The following is an 18542-nucleotide window of genomic DNA, read 5'->3' as shown; positions in this document are numbered from 1 at the left end:
AAGTTAACTTACAAACACTAACAGATAAGATACAACAAGTTTACCATAACCTGTGACTGATAAATATAAACATTAAGTAGAAAGTTAACTTACAAACACTAACAGATAAGATACAAGTTTACCATAACCTGTGACTGATAAATATAAACATTAAGTAGAAAGTTAACTTACAAACACTAACAGATAAGATACAAGTTTACCATAACCTGTGACTGATAAATATAAACATTAAGTAGAAAGTTAACTTACAAACACTAACAGATAAGATACAACAAGTTTACCATAACCTGTGACTGATAAATATAAACATTAAGTAGAAAGTTAACTTACAAACACTAACAGATAAGATACAACAAGTTTACCATAACCTGTGACTGATAAATATAAACATTAAGTAGAAAGTTAACTTACAAACACTAACAGATAAGATACAACAAGTTTACCATAACCTGTGACTGATAAATATAAACATTAAGTAGAAAGTTAACTTACAAACACTAACAGATAAGATACAACAAGTTTACCATAACCTGTGACTGATAAATATAAACATTAAGTAGAAAGTTAACTTACAAACACTAACAGATAAGATACAACAAGTTTACCATAACCTGTGACTGATAAATATAAACATTAAGTAGAAAGTTAACTTACAAACACTAACAGATAAGATACAACAAGTTTACCATAACCTGTGACTGATAAATATAAACATTAAGTAGAAAGTTAACTTACAAACACTAACAGATAAGATACAACAAGTTTACCATAACATAACCTGTGACTGATAAATATAAACATTAAGTAGAAAGTTAACTTACAAACACTAACAGATAAGATACAACAAGTTTACCATAACCTGTGACTGATAAATATAAACATTAAGTAGAAAGTTAACTTACAAACACTAACAGATAAGATACAACAAGTTTACCATAACCTGTGACTGATAAATATAAACATTAAGTAGAAAGTTAACTTACAAACACTAACAGATAAGATACAACAAGTTTACCATAACCTGTTGATAAATATAAACATTAAGTAGAAAGTTAACTTACAAACACTAACAGATAAGATACAACAAGTTTACCATAACCTGTGACTGATAAATATAAACATTAAGTAGAAAGTTAACTTACAAACACTAACAGATAAGATACAACAAGTTTACCATAACCTGTGACTGATAAATATAAACATTAAGTAGAAAGTTAACTTACAAACACTAACAGATAAGATACAACAAGTTTACCATAACCTGTGACTGATAAATATAAACATTAAGTAGAAAGTTAACTTACAAACACTAACAGATAAGATACAACAAGTTTACCATAACCTGTGACTGATAAATATAAACATTAAGTAGAAAGTTAACTTACAAACACTAACAGATAAGATACAACAAGTTTACCATAACCTGTGACTGATAAATATAAACATTAAGTAGAAAGTTAACTTACAAACACTAACAGATAAGATACAACAAGTTTACCATAACCTGTGACTGATAAATATAAACATTAAGTAGAAAGTTAACTTACAAACTAACAGATAAGATACAACAAGTTTACCATAACCTGTGACTGATAAATATAAACATTAAGTAGAAAGTTAACTTAAAACACTAACAGATAAGATACAACAAGTTTACCATAACCTGTGACTGATAAATATAAACATTAAGTAGAAAGTTAACTTACAAACACTAACAGATAAGATACAACAAGTTTACCATAACCTGTGACTGATAAATATAAACATTAAGTAGAAAGTTAACTTACAAACACTAACAGATAAGATACAACAAGTTTACCATAACCTGTGACTGATAAATATAAACATTAAGTAGAAAGTTAACTTACAAACACTAACAGATAAGATACAACAAGTTTACCATAACCTGTGACTGATAAATATAAACATTAAGTAGAAAGTTAACTTACAAACACTAACAGATAAGATACAACAAGTTTACCATAACCTGTGACTGATAAATATAAACATTAAGTAGAAAGTTAACTTACAAACACTAACAGATAAGATACAACAAGTTTACCATAACCTGTGACTGATAAATATAAACATTAAGTAGAAAGTTAACTTACAAACACTAACAGATAAGATACAACAAGTTTACCATAACCTGTGACTGATAAATATAAACATTAAGTAGAAAGTTAACTTACAAACACTAACAGATAAGATACAACAAGTTTACCATAACCTGTGACTGATAAATATAAACATTAAGTAGAAAGTTAACTTACAAACACTAACAGATAAGATACAACAAGTTTACCATAACCTGTGACTGATAAATATAAACATTAAGTAGAAAGTTAACTTACAAACACTAACAAGTTTACCATAACCTGATGATAAATATAAACATTAAGTAGAAAGTTAACTTACAAACACTAACAGATAAGATACAACAAGTTTACCATAACCTGTGACTGATAAATATAAACATTAAGTAGAAAGTTAACTTACAAACACTAACAGATAAGATACAACAAGTTTACCATAACCTGTGACTGATAAATATAAACATTAAGTAGAAAGTTAACTTACAAACACTAACAGATAAGATACAACAAGTTTACCATAACCTGTGACTGATAAATATAAACATTAAGTAGAAAGTTAACTTACAAACACTAACAGATAAGATACAACAAGTTTACCATAACCTGTGACTGATAAATATAAACATTAAGTAGAAAGTTAACTTACAAACACTAACAGATAAGATACAACAAGTTTACCATAACCTGTGACTGATAAATATAAACATTAAGTAGAAAGTTAACTTACAAACACTAACAGATAAGATACAACAAGTTTACCATAACCTGTGACTGATAAATATAAACATTAAGTAGAAAGTTAACTTACAAACACTAACAGATAAGATACAACAAGTTTACCATAACCTGTGACTGATAAATATAAACATTAAGTAGAAAGTTAACTTACAAACACTAACAGATAAGATACAACAAGTTTACCATAACCTGATAAATATAAACATTAAGTAGAAAGTTAACTTACAAACACTAACAGATAAGATACAACAAGTTTACCATAACCTGTGACTGATAAATATAAACATTAAGTAGAAAGTTAACTTACAAACACTAACAGATAAGATACAACAAGTTTACCATAACCTGTGACTGATAAATATAAACATTAAGTAGAAAGTTAACTTACAAACACTAACAGATAAGATACAACAAGTTTACCATAACCTGTGACTGATAAATATAAACATTAAGTAGAAAGTTAACTTACAAACACTAACAGATAAGATACAACAAGTTTACCATAACCTGTGACTGATAAATATAAACATTAAGTAGAAAGTTAACTTACAAACACTAACAGATAAGATACAACAAGTTTACCATAACCTGTGACTGATAAATATAAACATTAAGTAGAAAGTTAACTTACAAACACTAACAGATAAGATACAACAAGTTTACCATAACCTGTGACTGATAAATATAAACATTAAGTAGAAAGTTAACTTACAAACACTAACAGATAAGATACAACAAGTTTACCATAACCTGATAAATGATAAATATAAACATTAAGTAGAAAGTTAACTTACAAACACTAACAGATAAGATACAACAAGTTTACCATAACCTGTGACTGATAAATATAAACATTAAGTAGAAAGTTAACTTACAAACACTAACAGATAAGATACAACAAGTTTACCATAACCTGTGACTGATAAATATAAACATTAAGTAGAAAGTTAACTTACAAACACTAACAGATAAGATACAACAAGTTTACCATAACCTGTGACTGATAAATATAAACATTAAGTAGAAAGTTAACTTACAAACACTAACAGATAAGATACAACAAGTTTACCATAACCTGTGACTGATAAATATAAACATTAAGTAGAAAGTTAACTTACAAACACTAACAGATAAGATACAACAAGTTTACCATAACCTGTGACTGATAAATATAAACATTAAGTAGAAAGTTAACTTACAAACACTAACAGATAAGATACAACAAGTTTAAATATAAACATAACCTGTGACTGATAAAATATAAACATTAAGTAGAAAGTTAACTTACAAACACTAACAGATAAGATACAACAAGTTTACCATAACCTGTGACTGATAAATATAAACATTAAGTAGAAAGTTAACTTACAAACACTAACAGATAAGATACAACAAGTTTACCATAACCTGTGACTGATAAATATAAACATTAAGTAGAAAGTTAACTTACAAACACTAACAGATAAGATACAACAAGTTTACCATAACCTGTGACTGATAAATATAAACATTAAGTAGAAAGTTAACTTACAAACACTAACAGATAAGATACAACAAGTTTACCATAACCTGTGACTGATAAATATAAACATTAAGTAGAAAGTTAACTTACAAACACTAACAGATAAGATACAACAAGTTTACCATAACCTGTGACTGATAAATATAAACATTAAGTAGAAAGTTAACTTACAAACACTAACAGATAAGATACAACAAGTTTACCATAACCTGTGACTGATAAATATAAACATTAAGTAGAAAGTTAACTTACAAACACTAACAGATAAGATACAACAAGTTTACCATAACCTGTGACTGATAAATATAAACATTAAGTAGAAAGTTAACTTACAAACACTAACAGATAAGATACAACAAGTTTACCATAACCTGTGACTGATAAATATAAACATTAAGTAGAAAGTTAACTTACAAAAACACTAACAGATAAGATACAACAAGTTTACCATAACCTGTGACTGATAAATATAAACATTTAAGTAGAAAGTTAACTTTACCAAACACTAACAGATAAGATACAACAAGTTTACCATAACCTGTGACTGATAAATATAAACATTAAGTAGAAAGTTAACTTACAAACACTAACAGATAAGATACAACAAGTTTACCATAACCTGTGACTGATAAATATAAACATTAAGTAGAAAGTTAACTTACAAACACTAACAGATAAGATACAACAAGTTTACCATAACCTGTGACTGATAAATATAAACATTAAGTAGAAAGTTAACTTACAAACACTAACAGATAAGATACAACAAGTTTACCATAACCTGTGACTGATAAATATAAACATTAAGTAGAAAGTTAACTTACAAACACTAACAGATAAGATACAACAAGTTTACCATAACCTGTGACTGATAAATATAAACATTAAGTAGAAAGTTAACTTACAAACACTAACAGATAAGATACAACAAGTTTACCATAACCTGTGACTGATAAATATAAACATTAAGTAGAAAGTTAACTTACAAACACTAACAGATAAGATACAACAAGTTTACCATAACCTGTGACTGATAAATATAAACATTAAGTAGAAAGTTAACTTACAAACACTAACAGATAAGATACAACAAGTTTACCATAACCTGTGACTGATAAATATAAACATTAAGTAGAAAGTTAACTTACAAACACTAACAGATAAGATACAACAAGTTTACCATAACCTGTGACTGATAAATATAAACATTAAGTAGAAAGTTAACTTACAAACACTAACAGATAAGATACAACAAGTTTACCATAACCTGTGACTGATAAATATAAACATTAAGTAGAAAGTTAACTTACAAACACTAACAGATAAGATACAACAAGTTTACCATAACCTGTGACTGATAAATATAAACATTAAGTAGAAAGTTAACTTACAAACACTAACAGATAAGATACAACAAGTTTACCATAACCTGTGACTGATAAATATAAACATTAAGTAGAAAGTTAACTTACAAACACTAACAGATAAGATACAACAAGTTTACCATAACCTGTGACTGATAAATATAAACATTAAGTAGAAAGTTAACTTACAAACACTAACAGATAAGATACAACAAGTTTACCATAACCTGTGACTGATAAATATAAACATTAAGTAGAAAGTTAACTTACAAACACTAACAGATAAGATACAACAAGTTTACCATAACCTGTGACTGATAAATATAAACATTAAGTAGAAAGTTAACTTACAAACACTAACCTTTACCATAACCTGTGACTGATAAATATAAACATTAAGTAGAAAGTTAACTTACAAACACTAACAGATAAGATACAACAAGTTTACCATAACCTGTGACTGATAAATATAAACATTAAGTAGAAAGTTAACTTACAAACACTAACAGATAAGATACAACAAGTTTACCATAACCTGTGACTGATAAATATAAACATTAAGTAGAAAGTTAACTTACAAACACTAACAGATAAGATACAACAAGTTTACCATAACCTGTGACTGATAAATATAAACATTAAGTAGAAAGTTAACTTACAAACACTAACAGATAAGATACAACAAGTTTACCATAACCTGTGACTGATAAATATAAACATTAAGTAGAAAGTTAACTTACAAACACTAACAGATAAGATACAACAAGTTTACCATAACCTGTGACTGATAAATATAAACATTAAGTAGAAAGTTAACTTACAAACACTAACAGATAAGATACAACAAGTTTACCATAACCTGTGACTGATAAATATAAACATTAAGTAGAAAGTTAACTTACAAACACTAACAGATAAGATACAACAAGTTTACCATAACCTGTGACTGATAAATATAAACATTAAGTAGAAAGTTAACTTACAAACACTAACAGATAAGATACAACAAGTTTACCATAACCTGTGACTGATAAATATAAACATTAAGTAGAAAGTTAACTTACAAACACTAACAGATAAGATACAACAAGTTTACCATAACCTGTGACTGATAAATATAAACATTAAGTAGAAAGTTAACTTACAAACACTAACAGATAAGATACAACAAGTTTACCATAACCTGTGACTGATAAATATAAACATTAAGTAGAAAGTTAACTTACAAACACTAACAGATAAGATACAACAAGTTTACCATAACCTGTGACTGATAAATATAAACATTAAGTAGAAAGTTAACTTACAAACACTAACAGATAAGATACAACAAGTTTACCATAACCTGTGACTGATAAATATAAACATTAAGTAGAAAGTTAACTTACAAACACTAACAGATAAGATACAACAAGTTTACCATAACCTGTGACTGATAAATATAAACATTAAGTAGAAAGTTAACTTACAAACACTAACAGATAAGATACAACAAGTTTACCATAACCTGTGACTGATAAATATAAACATTAAGTAGAAAGTTAACTTACAAACACTAACAGATAAGATACAACAAGTTTACCATAACCTGTGACTGATAAATATAAACATTAAGTAGAAAGTTAACTTACAAACACTAACAGATAAGATACAAGTTTACCATAACCTGCAAATGATAAATATAAACATTAAGTAGAAAGTTAACTTACAAACACTAACAGATAAGATACAACAAGTTTACCATAACCTGTGACTGATAAATATAAACATTAAGTAGAAAGTTAACTTACAAACACTAACAGATAAGATACAACAAGTTTACCATAACCTGTGAATGATAAATATAAACATTAAGTAGAAAGTTAACTTACAAACACTAACAGATAAGATACAACAAGTTTACCATAACCTGTGACTGATAAATATAAACATTAAGTAGAAAGTTAACTTACAAACACTAACAGATAAGATACAACAAGTTTACCATAACCTGTGACTGATAAATATAAACATTAAGTAGAAAGTTAACTTACAAACACTAACAGATAAGATACAACAAGTTTACCATAACCTGTGACTGATAAATATAAACATTAAGTAGAAAGTTAACTTACAAACACTAACAGATAAGATACAACAAGTTTACCATAACCTGTGACTGATAAATATAAACATTAAGTAGAAAGTTAACTTACAAACACTAACAGATAAGATACAACAAGTTTACCATAACCTGTGACTGATAAATATAAACATTAAGTAGAAAGTTAACTTACAAACACTAACAGATAAGATACAACAAGTTTACCATAACCTGTGACTGATAAATATAAACATTAAGTAGAAAGTTAACTTACAAACACTAACAGATAAGATACAACAAGTTTACCATAACCTGTGACTGATAAATATAAACATTAAGTAGAAAGTTAACTTACAAACACTAACAGATAAGATACAACAAGTTTACCATAACCTGTGACTGATAAATATAAACATTAAGTAGAAAGTTAACTTACAAACACTAACAGATAAGATACAACAAGTTTACCATAACCTGTGACTGATAAATATAAACATTAAGTAGAAAGTTAACTTACAAACACTAACAGATAAGATACAACAAGTTTACCATAACCTGTGACTGATAAATATAAACATTAAGTAGAAAGTTAACTTACAAACACTAACAGATAAGATACAACAAGTTTACCATAACCTGTGAAGATACAAATAACAAGTTTACCATAACCTGTGACTGATAAATATAAACATTAAGTAGAAAGTTAACTTACAAACACTAACAGATAAGATACAACAAGTTTACCATAACCTGTGACTGATAAATATAAACATTAAGTAGAAAGTTAACTTACAAACACTAACAGATAAGATACAACAAGTTTACCATAACCTGTGACTGATAAATATAAACATTAAGTAGAAAGTTAACTTACAAACACTAACAGATAAGATACAACAAGTTTACCATAACCTGTGACTGATAAATATAAACATTAAGTAGAAAGTTAACTTACAAACACTAACAGATAAGATACAACAAGTTTACCATAACCTGTGACTGATAAATATAAACATTAAGTAGAAAGTTAACTTACAAACACTAACAGATAAGATACAACAAGTTTACCATAACCTGTGACTGATAAATATAAACATTAAGTAGAAAGTTAACTTACAAACACTAACAGATAAGATACAACAAGTTTACCATAACCTGTGACTGATAAATATAAACATTAAGTAGAAAGTTAACTTACAAACACTAACAGATAAGATACAACAAGTTTACCATAACCTGTGACTGATAAATATAAACATTAAGTAGAAAGTTAACTTACAAACACTAACAGATAAGATACAACAAGTTTACCATAACCTGTGACTGATAAATATAAACATTAAGTAGAAAGTTAACTTACAAACACTAACAGATAAGATACAACAAGTTTACCATAACCTGTGACTGATAAATATAAACATTAAGTAGAAAGTTAACTTACAAACACTAACAGATAAGATACAAACAAGTTTACCATAACCTGTGACTGATAAATATAAACATTAAGTAGAAAGTTAACTTACAAACACTAACAGATAAGATACAACAAGTTTACCATAACCTGTGACTGATAAATATAAACATTAAGTAGAAAGTTAACTTACAAACACTAACAGATAAGATACAACAAGTTTACCATAACCTGTGACTGATAAATATAAACATTAAGTAGAAAGTTAACTTACAAACACTAACAGATAAGATACAACAAGTTTACCATAACCTGTGACTGATAAATATAAACATTAAGTAGAAAGTTAACTTACAAACACTAACAGATAAGATACAACAAGTTTACCATAACCTGTGACTGATAAATATAAACATTAAGTAGAAAGTTAACTTACAAACACTAACAGATAAGATACAACAAGTTTACCATAACCTGTGACTGATAAATATAAACATTAAGTAGAAAGTTAACTTACAAACACTAACAGATAAGATACAACAAGTTTACCATAACCTGTGACTGATAAATATAAACATTAAGTAGAAAGTTAACTTACAAACACTAACAGATAAGATACAACAAGTTTACCATAACCTGTGACTGATAAATATAAACATTAAGTAGAAAGTTAACTTACAAACACTAACAGATAAGATACAACAAGTTTACCATAACCTGTGACTGATAAATATAAACATTAAGTAGAAAGTTAACTTACAAACACTAACAGATAAGATACAACAAGTTTACCATAACCTGTGACTGATAAATATAAACATTAAGTAGAAAGTTAACTTACAAACACTAACAGATAAGATACAACAAGTTTACCATAACCTGTGACTGATAAATATAAACATTAAGTAGAAAGTTAACTTACAAACACTAACAGATAAGATACAACAAGTTTACCATAACCTGTGACTGATAAATATAAACATTAAGTAGAAAGTTAACTTACAAACACTAACAGATAAGATACAACAAGTTTACCATAACCTGTGACTGATAAATATAAACATTAAGTAGAAAGTTAACTTACAAACACTAACAGATAAGATACAACACCAGTTTACCATAACCTGTGACTGATAAATATAAACATTAAGTAGAAAGTTAACTTACAAACACTAACAGATAAGATACAACAAGTTTACCATAACCTGTGACTGATAAATATAAACATTAAGTAGAAAGTTAACTTACAAACACTAACAGATAAGATACAACAAGTTTACCATAACCTGTGACTGATAAATATAAACATTAAGTAGAAAGTTAACTTACAAACACTAACAGATAAGATACAACAAGTTTACCATAACCTGTGACTGATAAATATAAACATTAAGTAGAAAGTTAACTTACAAACACTAACAGATAAGATACAACAAGTTTACCATAACCTGTGACTGATAAATATAAACATTAAGTAGAAAGTTAACTTACAAACACTAACAGATAAGATACAACAAGTTTACCATAACCTGTGACTGATAAATATAAACATTAAGTAGAAAGTTAACTTACAAACACTAACAGATAAGATACAACAAGTTTACCATAACCTGTGACTGATAAATATAAACATTAAGTAGAAAGTTAACTTACAAACACTAACAGATAAGATACAACAAGTTTACCATAACCTGTGACTGATAAATATAAACATTAAGTAGAAAGTTAACTTACAAACACTAACAGATAAGATACAACAAGTTTACCATAACCTGTGACTGATAAATATAAACATTAAGTAGAAAGTTAACTTACAAACACTAACAGATAAGATACAACAAGTTTACCATAACCTGTGACTGATAAATATAAACATTAAGTAGAAAGTTAACTTACAAACACTAACAGATAAGATACAACAAGTTTACCATAACCTGTGACTGATGATAAATATAAACATTAAGTAGAAAGTTAACTTACAAACACTAACAGATAAGATACAACAAGTTTACCATAACCTGTGACTGATAAATATAAACATTAAGTAGAAAGTTAACTTACAAACACTAACAGATAAGATACAACAAGTTTACCATAACCTGTGACTGATAAATATAAACATTAAGTAGAAAGTTAACTTACAAACACTAACAGATAAGATACAACAAGTTTACCATAACCTGTGACTGATAAATATAAACATTAAGTAGAAAGTTAACTTACAAACACTAACAGATAAGATACAACAAGTTTACCATAACCTGTGACTGATAAATATAAACATTAAGTAGAAAGTTAACTTACAAACACTAACAGATAAGATACAACAAGTTTACCATAACCTGTGACTGATAAATATAAACATTAAGTAGAAAGTTAACTTACAAACACTAACAGATAAGATACAACAAGTTTACCATAACCTGTGACTGATAAATATAAACATTAAGTAGAAAGTTAACTTACAAACACTAACAGATAAGATACAACAAGTTTACCATAACCTGTGACTGATAAATATAAACATTAAGTAGAAAGTTAACTTACAAACACTAACAGATAAGATACAACAAGTTTACCATAACCTGTGACTGATAAATATAAACATTAAGTAGAAAGTTAACTTACAAACACTAACAGATAAGATACAACAAGTTTACCATAACCTGTGACTGATAAATATAAACATTAAGTAGAAAGTTAACTTACAAACACTAACAGATAAGATACAACAAGTTTACCATAACCTGTGACTGATAAATATAAACATTAAGTAGAAAGTTAACTTACAAACACTAACAGATAAGATACAACAAGTTTACCATAACCTGTGACTGATAAATATAAACATTAAGTAGAAAGTTAACTTACAAACACTAACAGATAAGATACAACAAGTTTACCATAACCTGTGACTGATAAATATAAACATTAAGTAGAAAGTTAACTTACAAACACTAACAGATAAGATACAACAAGTTTACCATAACCTGTGACTGATAAATATAAACATTAAGTAGAAAGTTAACTTACAAACACTAACAGATAAGATACAACAAGTTTACCATAACCTGTGACTGATAAATATAAACATTAAGTAGAAAGTTAACTTACAAACACTAACAGATAAGATACAACAAGTTTACCATAACCTGTGACTGATAAATATAAACATTAAGTAGAAAGTTAACTTACAAACACTAACAGATAAGATACAACAAGTTTACCATAACCTGTGACTGATAAATATAAACATTAAGTAGAAAGTTAACTTACAAACACTAACAGATAAGATACAACAAGTTTACCATAACCTGTGACTGATAAATATAAACATTAAGTAGAAAGTTAACTTACAAACACTAACAGATAAGATACAACAAGTTTACCATAACCTGTGACTGATAAATATAAACATTAAGTAGAAAGTTAACTTACAAACACTAACAGATAAGATACAACAAGTTTACCATAACCTGTGACTGATAAATATAAACATTAAGTAGAAAGTTAACTTACAAACACTAACAGATAAGATACAACAAGTTTACCATAACCTGTGACTGATAAATATAAACATTAAGTAGAAAGTTAACTTACAAACACTAACAGATAAGATACAACAAGTTTACCATAACCTGTGACTGATAAATATAAACATTAAGTAGAAAGTTAACTTACAAACACTAACAGATAAGATACAACAAGTTTACCATAACCTGTGACTGATAAATATAAACATTAAGTAGAAAGTTAACTTACAAACACTAACAGATAAGATACAACAAGTTTACCATAACCTGTGACTGATAAATATAAACATTAAGTAGAAAGTTAACTTACAAACACTAACAGATAAGATACAACAAGTTTACCATAACCTGTGACTGATAAATATAAACATTAAGTAGAAAGTTAACTTACAAACACTAACAGATAAGATACAACAAGTTTACCATAACCTGTGACTGATAAATATAAACATTAAGTAGAAAGTTAACTTACAAACACTAACAGATAAGATACAACAAGTTTACCATAACCTGTGACTGATAAATATAAACATTAAGTAGAAAGTTAACTTACAAACACTAACAGATAAGATACAACAAGTTTACCATAACCTGTGACTGATAAATATAAACATTAAGTAGAAAGTTAACTTACAAACACTAACAGATAAGATACAACAAGTTTACCATAACCTGTGACTGATAAATATAAACATTAAGTAGAAAGTTAACTTACAAACACTAACAGATAAGATACAACAAGTTTACCATAACCTGTGACTGATAAATATAAACATTAAGTAGAAAGTTAACTTACAAACACTAACAGATAAGATACAACAAGTTTACCATAACCTGTGACTGATAAATATAAACATTAAGTAGAAAGTTAACTTACAAACACTAACAGATAAGATACAACAAGTTTACCATAACCTGTGACTGATAAATATAAACATTAAGTAGAAAGTTAACTTACAAACACTAACAGATAAGATACAACAAGTTTACCATAACCTGTGACTGATAAATATAAACATTAAGTAGAAAGTTAACTTACAAACACTAACAGATAAGATACAACAAGTTTACCATAACCTGTGACTGATAAATATAAACATTAAGTAGAAAGTTAACTTACAAACACTAACAGATAAGATACAAGTTTACCATAACCTGTGACTGATAAATATAAACATTAAGTAGAAAGTTAACTTACAAACACTAACAGATAAGATACAACAAGTTTACCATAACCTGTGACTGATAAATATAAACATTAAGTAGAAAGTTAACTTACAAACACTAACAAATAAGATACAACAAGTTTACCATAACCTGTGACTGATAAATATAAACATTAAGTAGAAAGTTAACTTACAAACACTGATAAATAAATATAAACATTAAGTAGAAAGTTAACTTACAAACACTAACAGATAAGATACAACAAGTTTACCATAACCTGTGACTGATAAATATAAACATTAAGTAGAAAGTTAACTTACAAACACTAACAGATAAGATAACAAGTTTACCATAACCTGTGACTGATAAATATAAACATTAAGTAGAAAGTTAACTTACAAACACTAACAGATAAGATACAACAAGTTTACCATAACCTGTGACTGATAAATATAAACATTAAGTAGAAAGTTAACTTACAAACACTAACAGATAAGATACAACAAGTTTACCATAACCTGTGACTGATAAATATAAACATTAAGTAGAAAGTTAACTTACAAACACTAACAGATAAGATACAAGTTTACCATAACCTGTGACTGATAAATATAAACATTAAGTAGAAAGTTAACTTACAAACACTAACAGATAAGATACAACAAGTTTACCATAACCTGTGACTGATAAATATAAACATTAAGTAGAAAGTTAACTTACAAACACTAACAAATAAGATACAACAAGTTTACCATAACCTGCAAATGATAAATATAAACATTAAGTAGAAAGTTAACTTACAAACACTAACAGATAAGATACAACAAGTTTACCATAACCTGTGACTGATAAATATAAACATTAAGTAGAAAGTTAACTTACAAACACTAACAGATAAGATACAACAAGTTTACCATAACCTGCAAATGATAAATATAAACATTAAGTAGAAAGTTAACTTACAAACACTAACAGATAAGATACAACAAGTTTACCATAACCTGTGACTGATAAATATAAACATTAAGTAGAAAGTTAACTTACAAACACTAACAGATAAGATACAACAAGTTTACCATAACCTGTGACTGATAAATATAAACATTAAGTAGAAAGTTAACTTACAAACACTAACAGATAAGATACAACAAGTTTACCATAACCTGTGACTGATAAATATAAACATTAAGTAGAAAGTTAACTTACAAACACTAACAGATAAGATACAAGTTTACCATAACCTGTGACTGATAAATATAAACATTAAGTAGAAAGATAACCTACAAAATCTAACAGATAAGATACAACAAGTTTACCATAACCTGTGACTGATAAATATAAACATTAAGTAGAAAGTTAACTTACAAAAACTAACAGATAAGATACCATGATACAGCCAACTGAAAACAAACTTTTACTAGTTTCATTGTGAGAGAAAACTAAAGTAACTACAGCAGATATTACTTGGTTCTATAACCATAAATAAGAATTCTCTGTAGTTACCTGTGATTAATGAATTATGTATAATAGCTAAGTTTACTTTACAACTGTAAACATATTGAAAGTTCAACAGAACTATTAATTTACGTGTGAGAAAGAAATTGTTTCAAAATTTACTCTTAAGTATTTATGTAAAACACATAATTAGAATCTCATTGTCTGACACCTAAATGTATAGAAACCTGTGTATTTCATCACAAACTTTCACTCTTAGCAGAAAAGCTAACTGGTGGTTAGTTAACTATATTACCAAGAGTAAATGTGTAAGTGGAAAGACAAAACCACACTACTGTTAGAAAACCAGTGTATGTTATACAAACATTCTGATAAAACTGTGTTACAGACAAAAGTAAATGTGTTAGTGAAGACAAAACCACACTACTGTTAGAAAACTAGTGTATGTTATATGAACATTCTGATAAAACTGTGTTACAGACAAGAGTAAATGTGTTAGTGAAGACAAAACAAGACTACTGTTAGAAAACCAGTGTATGTTATATAAACATTCTGATAAAACTGTGTTACAGACAAGAGTAAATGTGTTAGTGAAGACAAAACCACACTACTGTTAGAAAACCAGTGTATGTTATATAAACATTCTGATAAAACTGTGTTACAGACAAGAGTAAATGTGTTAGTGAAGACAAAACCACACTACTGTTAGAAAACCAGTGTATGTTATATAAACATTCTGATAAAACTGTGTTACAGACAAGAGTAAATGTGTTAGTGAAGACAAAACCATACTACTGTTAGAAAACCAGTGTATGTTATATAAACATTCTCATAAAAATGTTAGTGAAAAGACAAAACAAGACTACTGTTAGAAAACCAGTGTATGTTATATGAACATTCTGATAATACTGTGTTACAGACAAGAGTAAATGTGTTAGTGAAGACAAAACCATACTACTGTTAGAAAACCAGTGTATGTTATATAAACATTCTGATAAAACTGTGTTACAGACAAGAGTAAATGTGTTAGTGAAGACAAAACCATACTACTGTTAGAAAACCAGTGTATGTTATATAAACATTCTCATTAAAATGTTACAAAGAGTAAATGTGTTAGTGAAAAGACAAAACAAGACTACTGTTAGAAAACCAGTGTATGTTATATAAACATTCTGATAAAACTGTGTTACAGACAAGAGTAAATGTGTTAGTGAAGACAAAACCATACTACTGTTAGAAAACCAGTGTATGTTACACAAACATTCTCATAAAAATGTTACAAAGAGTAAATGTGTTAGTGAAAAGACAAAACAAGACTACTGTTAGAAAACCAGTGTATGTTATATAAACATTCTGATAAAACTGTGTTACAGACAAGAGTAAATGTGTTAGTGAAGACAAAACCACACTACTGTTAGAAAACCAGTGTATGTTATATAAACATTCTGATAAAACTGTGTTACAGACAAGAGTAAATGTGTTAGTGAAGACAAAACCATACTACTGTTAGAAAACCAGTGTATGTTATATAAACATTCTCATAAAAATGTTACAAAGAGTAAATGTGTTAGTGAAAAGACAAAACAAGACTACTGTTAGAAAACCAGTGTATGTTATATAAACATTCTGATAATACTGTGTTACAGACAAGAGTAAATGTGTTAGTGAAGACAAAACCATACTATTATTAGAAACCCAGTGTATGTTATATAAACAGTCTCATAAAATGTTACAAAGAGTAAATGTGTTACTGGGGAGAGAAAATTGCAATACTGTCAGAAAACCAGCATGTATTATACAAACATTCTGATAAAACTGTGTTACAGACAAGAGTGAATGTGTTACTGGAGAGACAAAAACTGCAACTGTTAGAAAGCTAGTGTGTATTATACAATCATTCTGATAAAACTGTTACAAAGAGTGAATGTGTTGCTGGGAAGACGAAACCACAATACTGTCAGAAAACCAGTGTATGTTATACAGACATTCTGATAAAACTGTGTTACAGACAAGTGTGGTGTGTTACTGAAGAGACAAAACAAGACTACTGTCAGAATACCAATGTTTTATACAGACATTCTGATAAAACTGTGTTACAGACAAGTGTGATGTGTTACTGAAGAGACAAAACAAGACTACTGTCAGAATACCAATGTTTTATACAAACATTGTTAATGTTTATTAAATATTAGGATTACTTACTTCTCCTACTGAGGTGGCCAACAGGTTCACTATCTTGTCATGAGGCACGGCCACTACACTCTGACCATTTATTTCTATTATACGGTGTCCAACCCTAACACCCCCTCTCTCAGCTATACCTCCTCTCAATAGGCTACAAATCTAAGAGTTATATAAACATTAATGCCAGCTATCTTTATAAAAGATACAGTGTTAAGCACAAAATTCAGGAGCTTTTCTGTCAATGTAAAACACAAAGATAAAAATACCAATAACACACTAGTGAAAAGCAGGTTTGGAAGTTTTGTATACAATCTTTTAGACATAGCTTGCAAAATAATAGCCTTAGTATTACATAAAATATTAAATTAGTTTACATGCATAATAAAACCACTGAATAAAAAAGAAATACACTAAAATATTTTACTTATAAAGTAAAACATTAATAAGAGTTTAAAAGAAGAACTTGTAATAATTTATTTAATAGTTACCATTTCTAACATACAGTACATTATAACAAAAATTAGAACATATAATGAAAGTATTTCAATTATTGAAACTTTCTAAAGCACTAGATATAGGATGCAGTGCTAACAATAAGCTTAATACTGATGTGTAATGACAAGTGAATTATTTATAATCCTGCTGTGCCAGCTTGAACTAAATCATGGGCACCATAAGAATTGTTATTAAGAATGAACATGATTTCAGAAGTAGAACAATTCTATCTATTCTGTTCATTATAAACAAAAAATATGCATGTATTAATAATTTCACATTTATAAATGACAATTTCAAAACTGTATACACTGAGGTTTAATAAACAATGATTTTTTATTTATGATTTATTAGAGATATACAGTTCTTTCTTCAAGTAGTCTGTCCTGTTGTAACACCTACTGTACATATCCATGATTTATTACAGATATATAGTTCTTTCTTCAAGTGGCCTGTCCTGTTGTTACACCTCCTGTACATATCCATGATTTATT

At 27.6% G+C, this 18542-nt stretch overlaps 1 protein-coding gene across 1 annotated transcript in view; it reads right to left on the bottom strand.

Moving 5' to 3' along the window:
• LOC143239825 (protein lin-10-like) overlaps positions 1-18542 on the bottom strand; it is a 40594-nt gene that overhangs the window by 11276 nt on the left and 10776 nt on the right. The window contains exon 6 of the mRNA XM_076481367.1: positions 17572-17712. Coding sequence (XP_076337482.1) covers positions 17572-17712 — 141 coding nt within the window. The remainder of the gene's footprint in view (positions 1-17571; positions 17713-18542) is intronic.

This window comes from Tachypleus tridentatus, chromosome 13 (genome assembly GCF_004210375.1).
Source record: "Tachypleus tridentatus isolate NWPU-2018 chromosome 13, ASM421037v1, whole genome shotgun sequence".
NCBI classification, from domain to species: Eukaryota; Metazoa; Arthropoda; class Merostomata; order Xiphosura; family Limulidae; genus Tachypleus; species Tachypleus tridentatus.
This window is presented reverse-complemented; position numbering and strand designations above follow the sequence as displayed.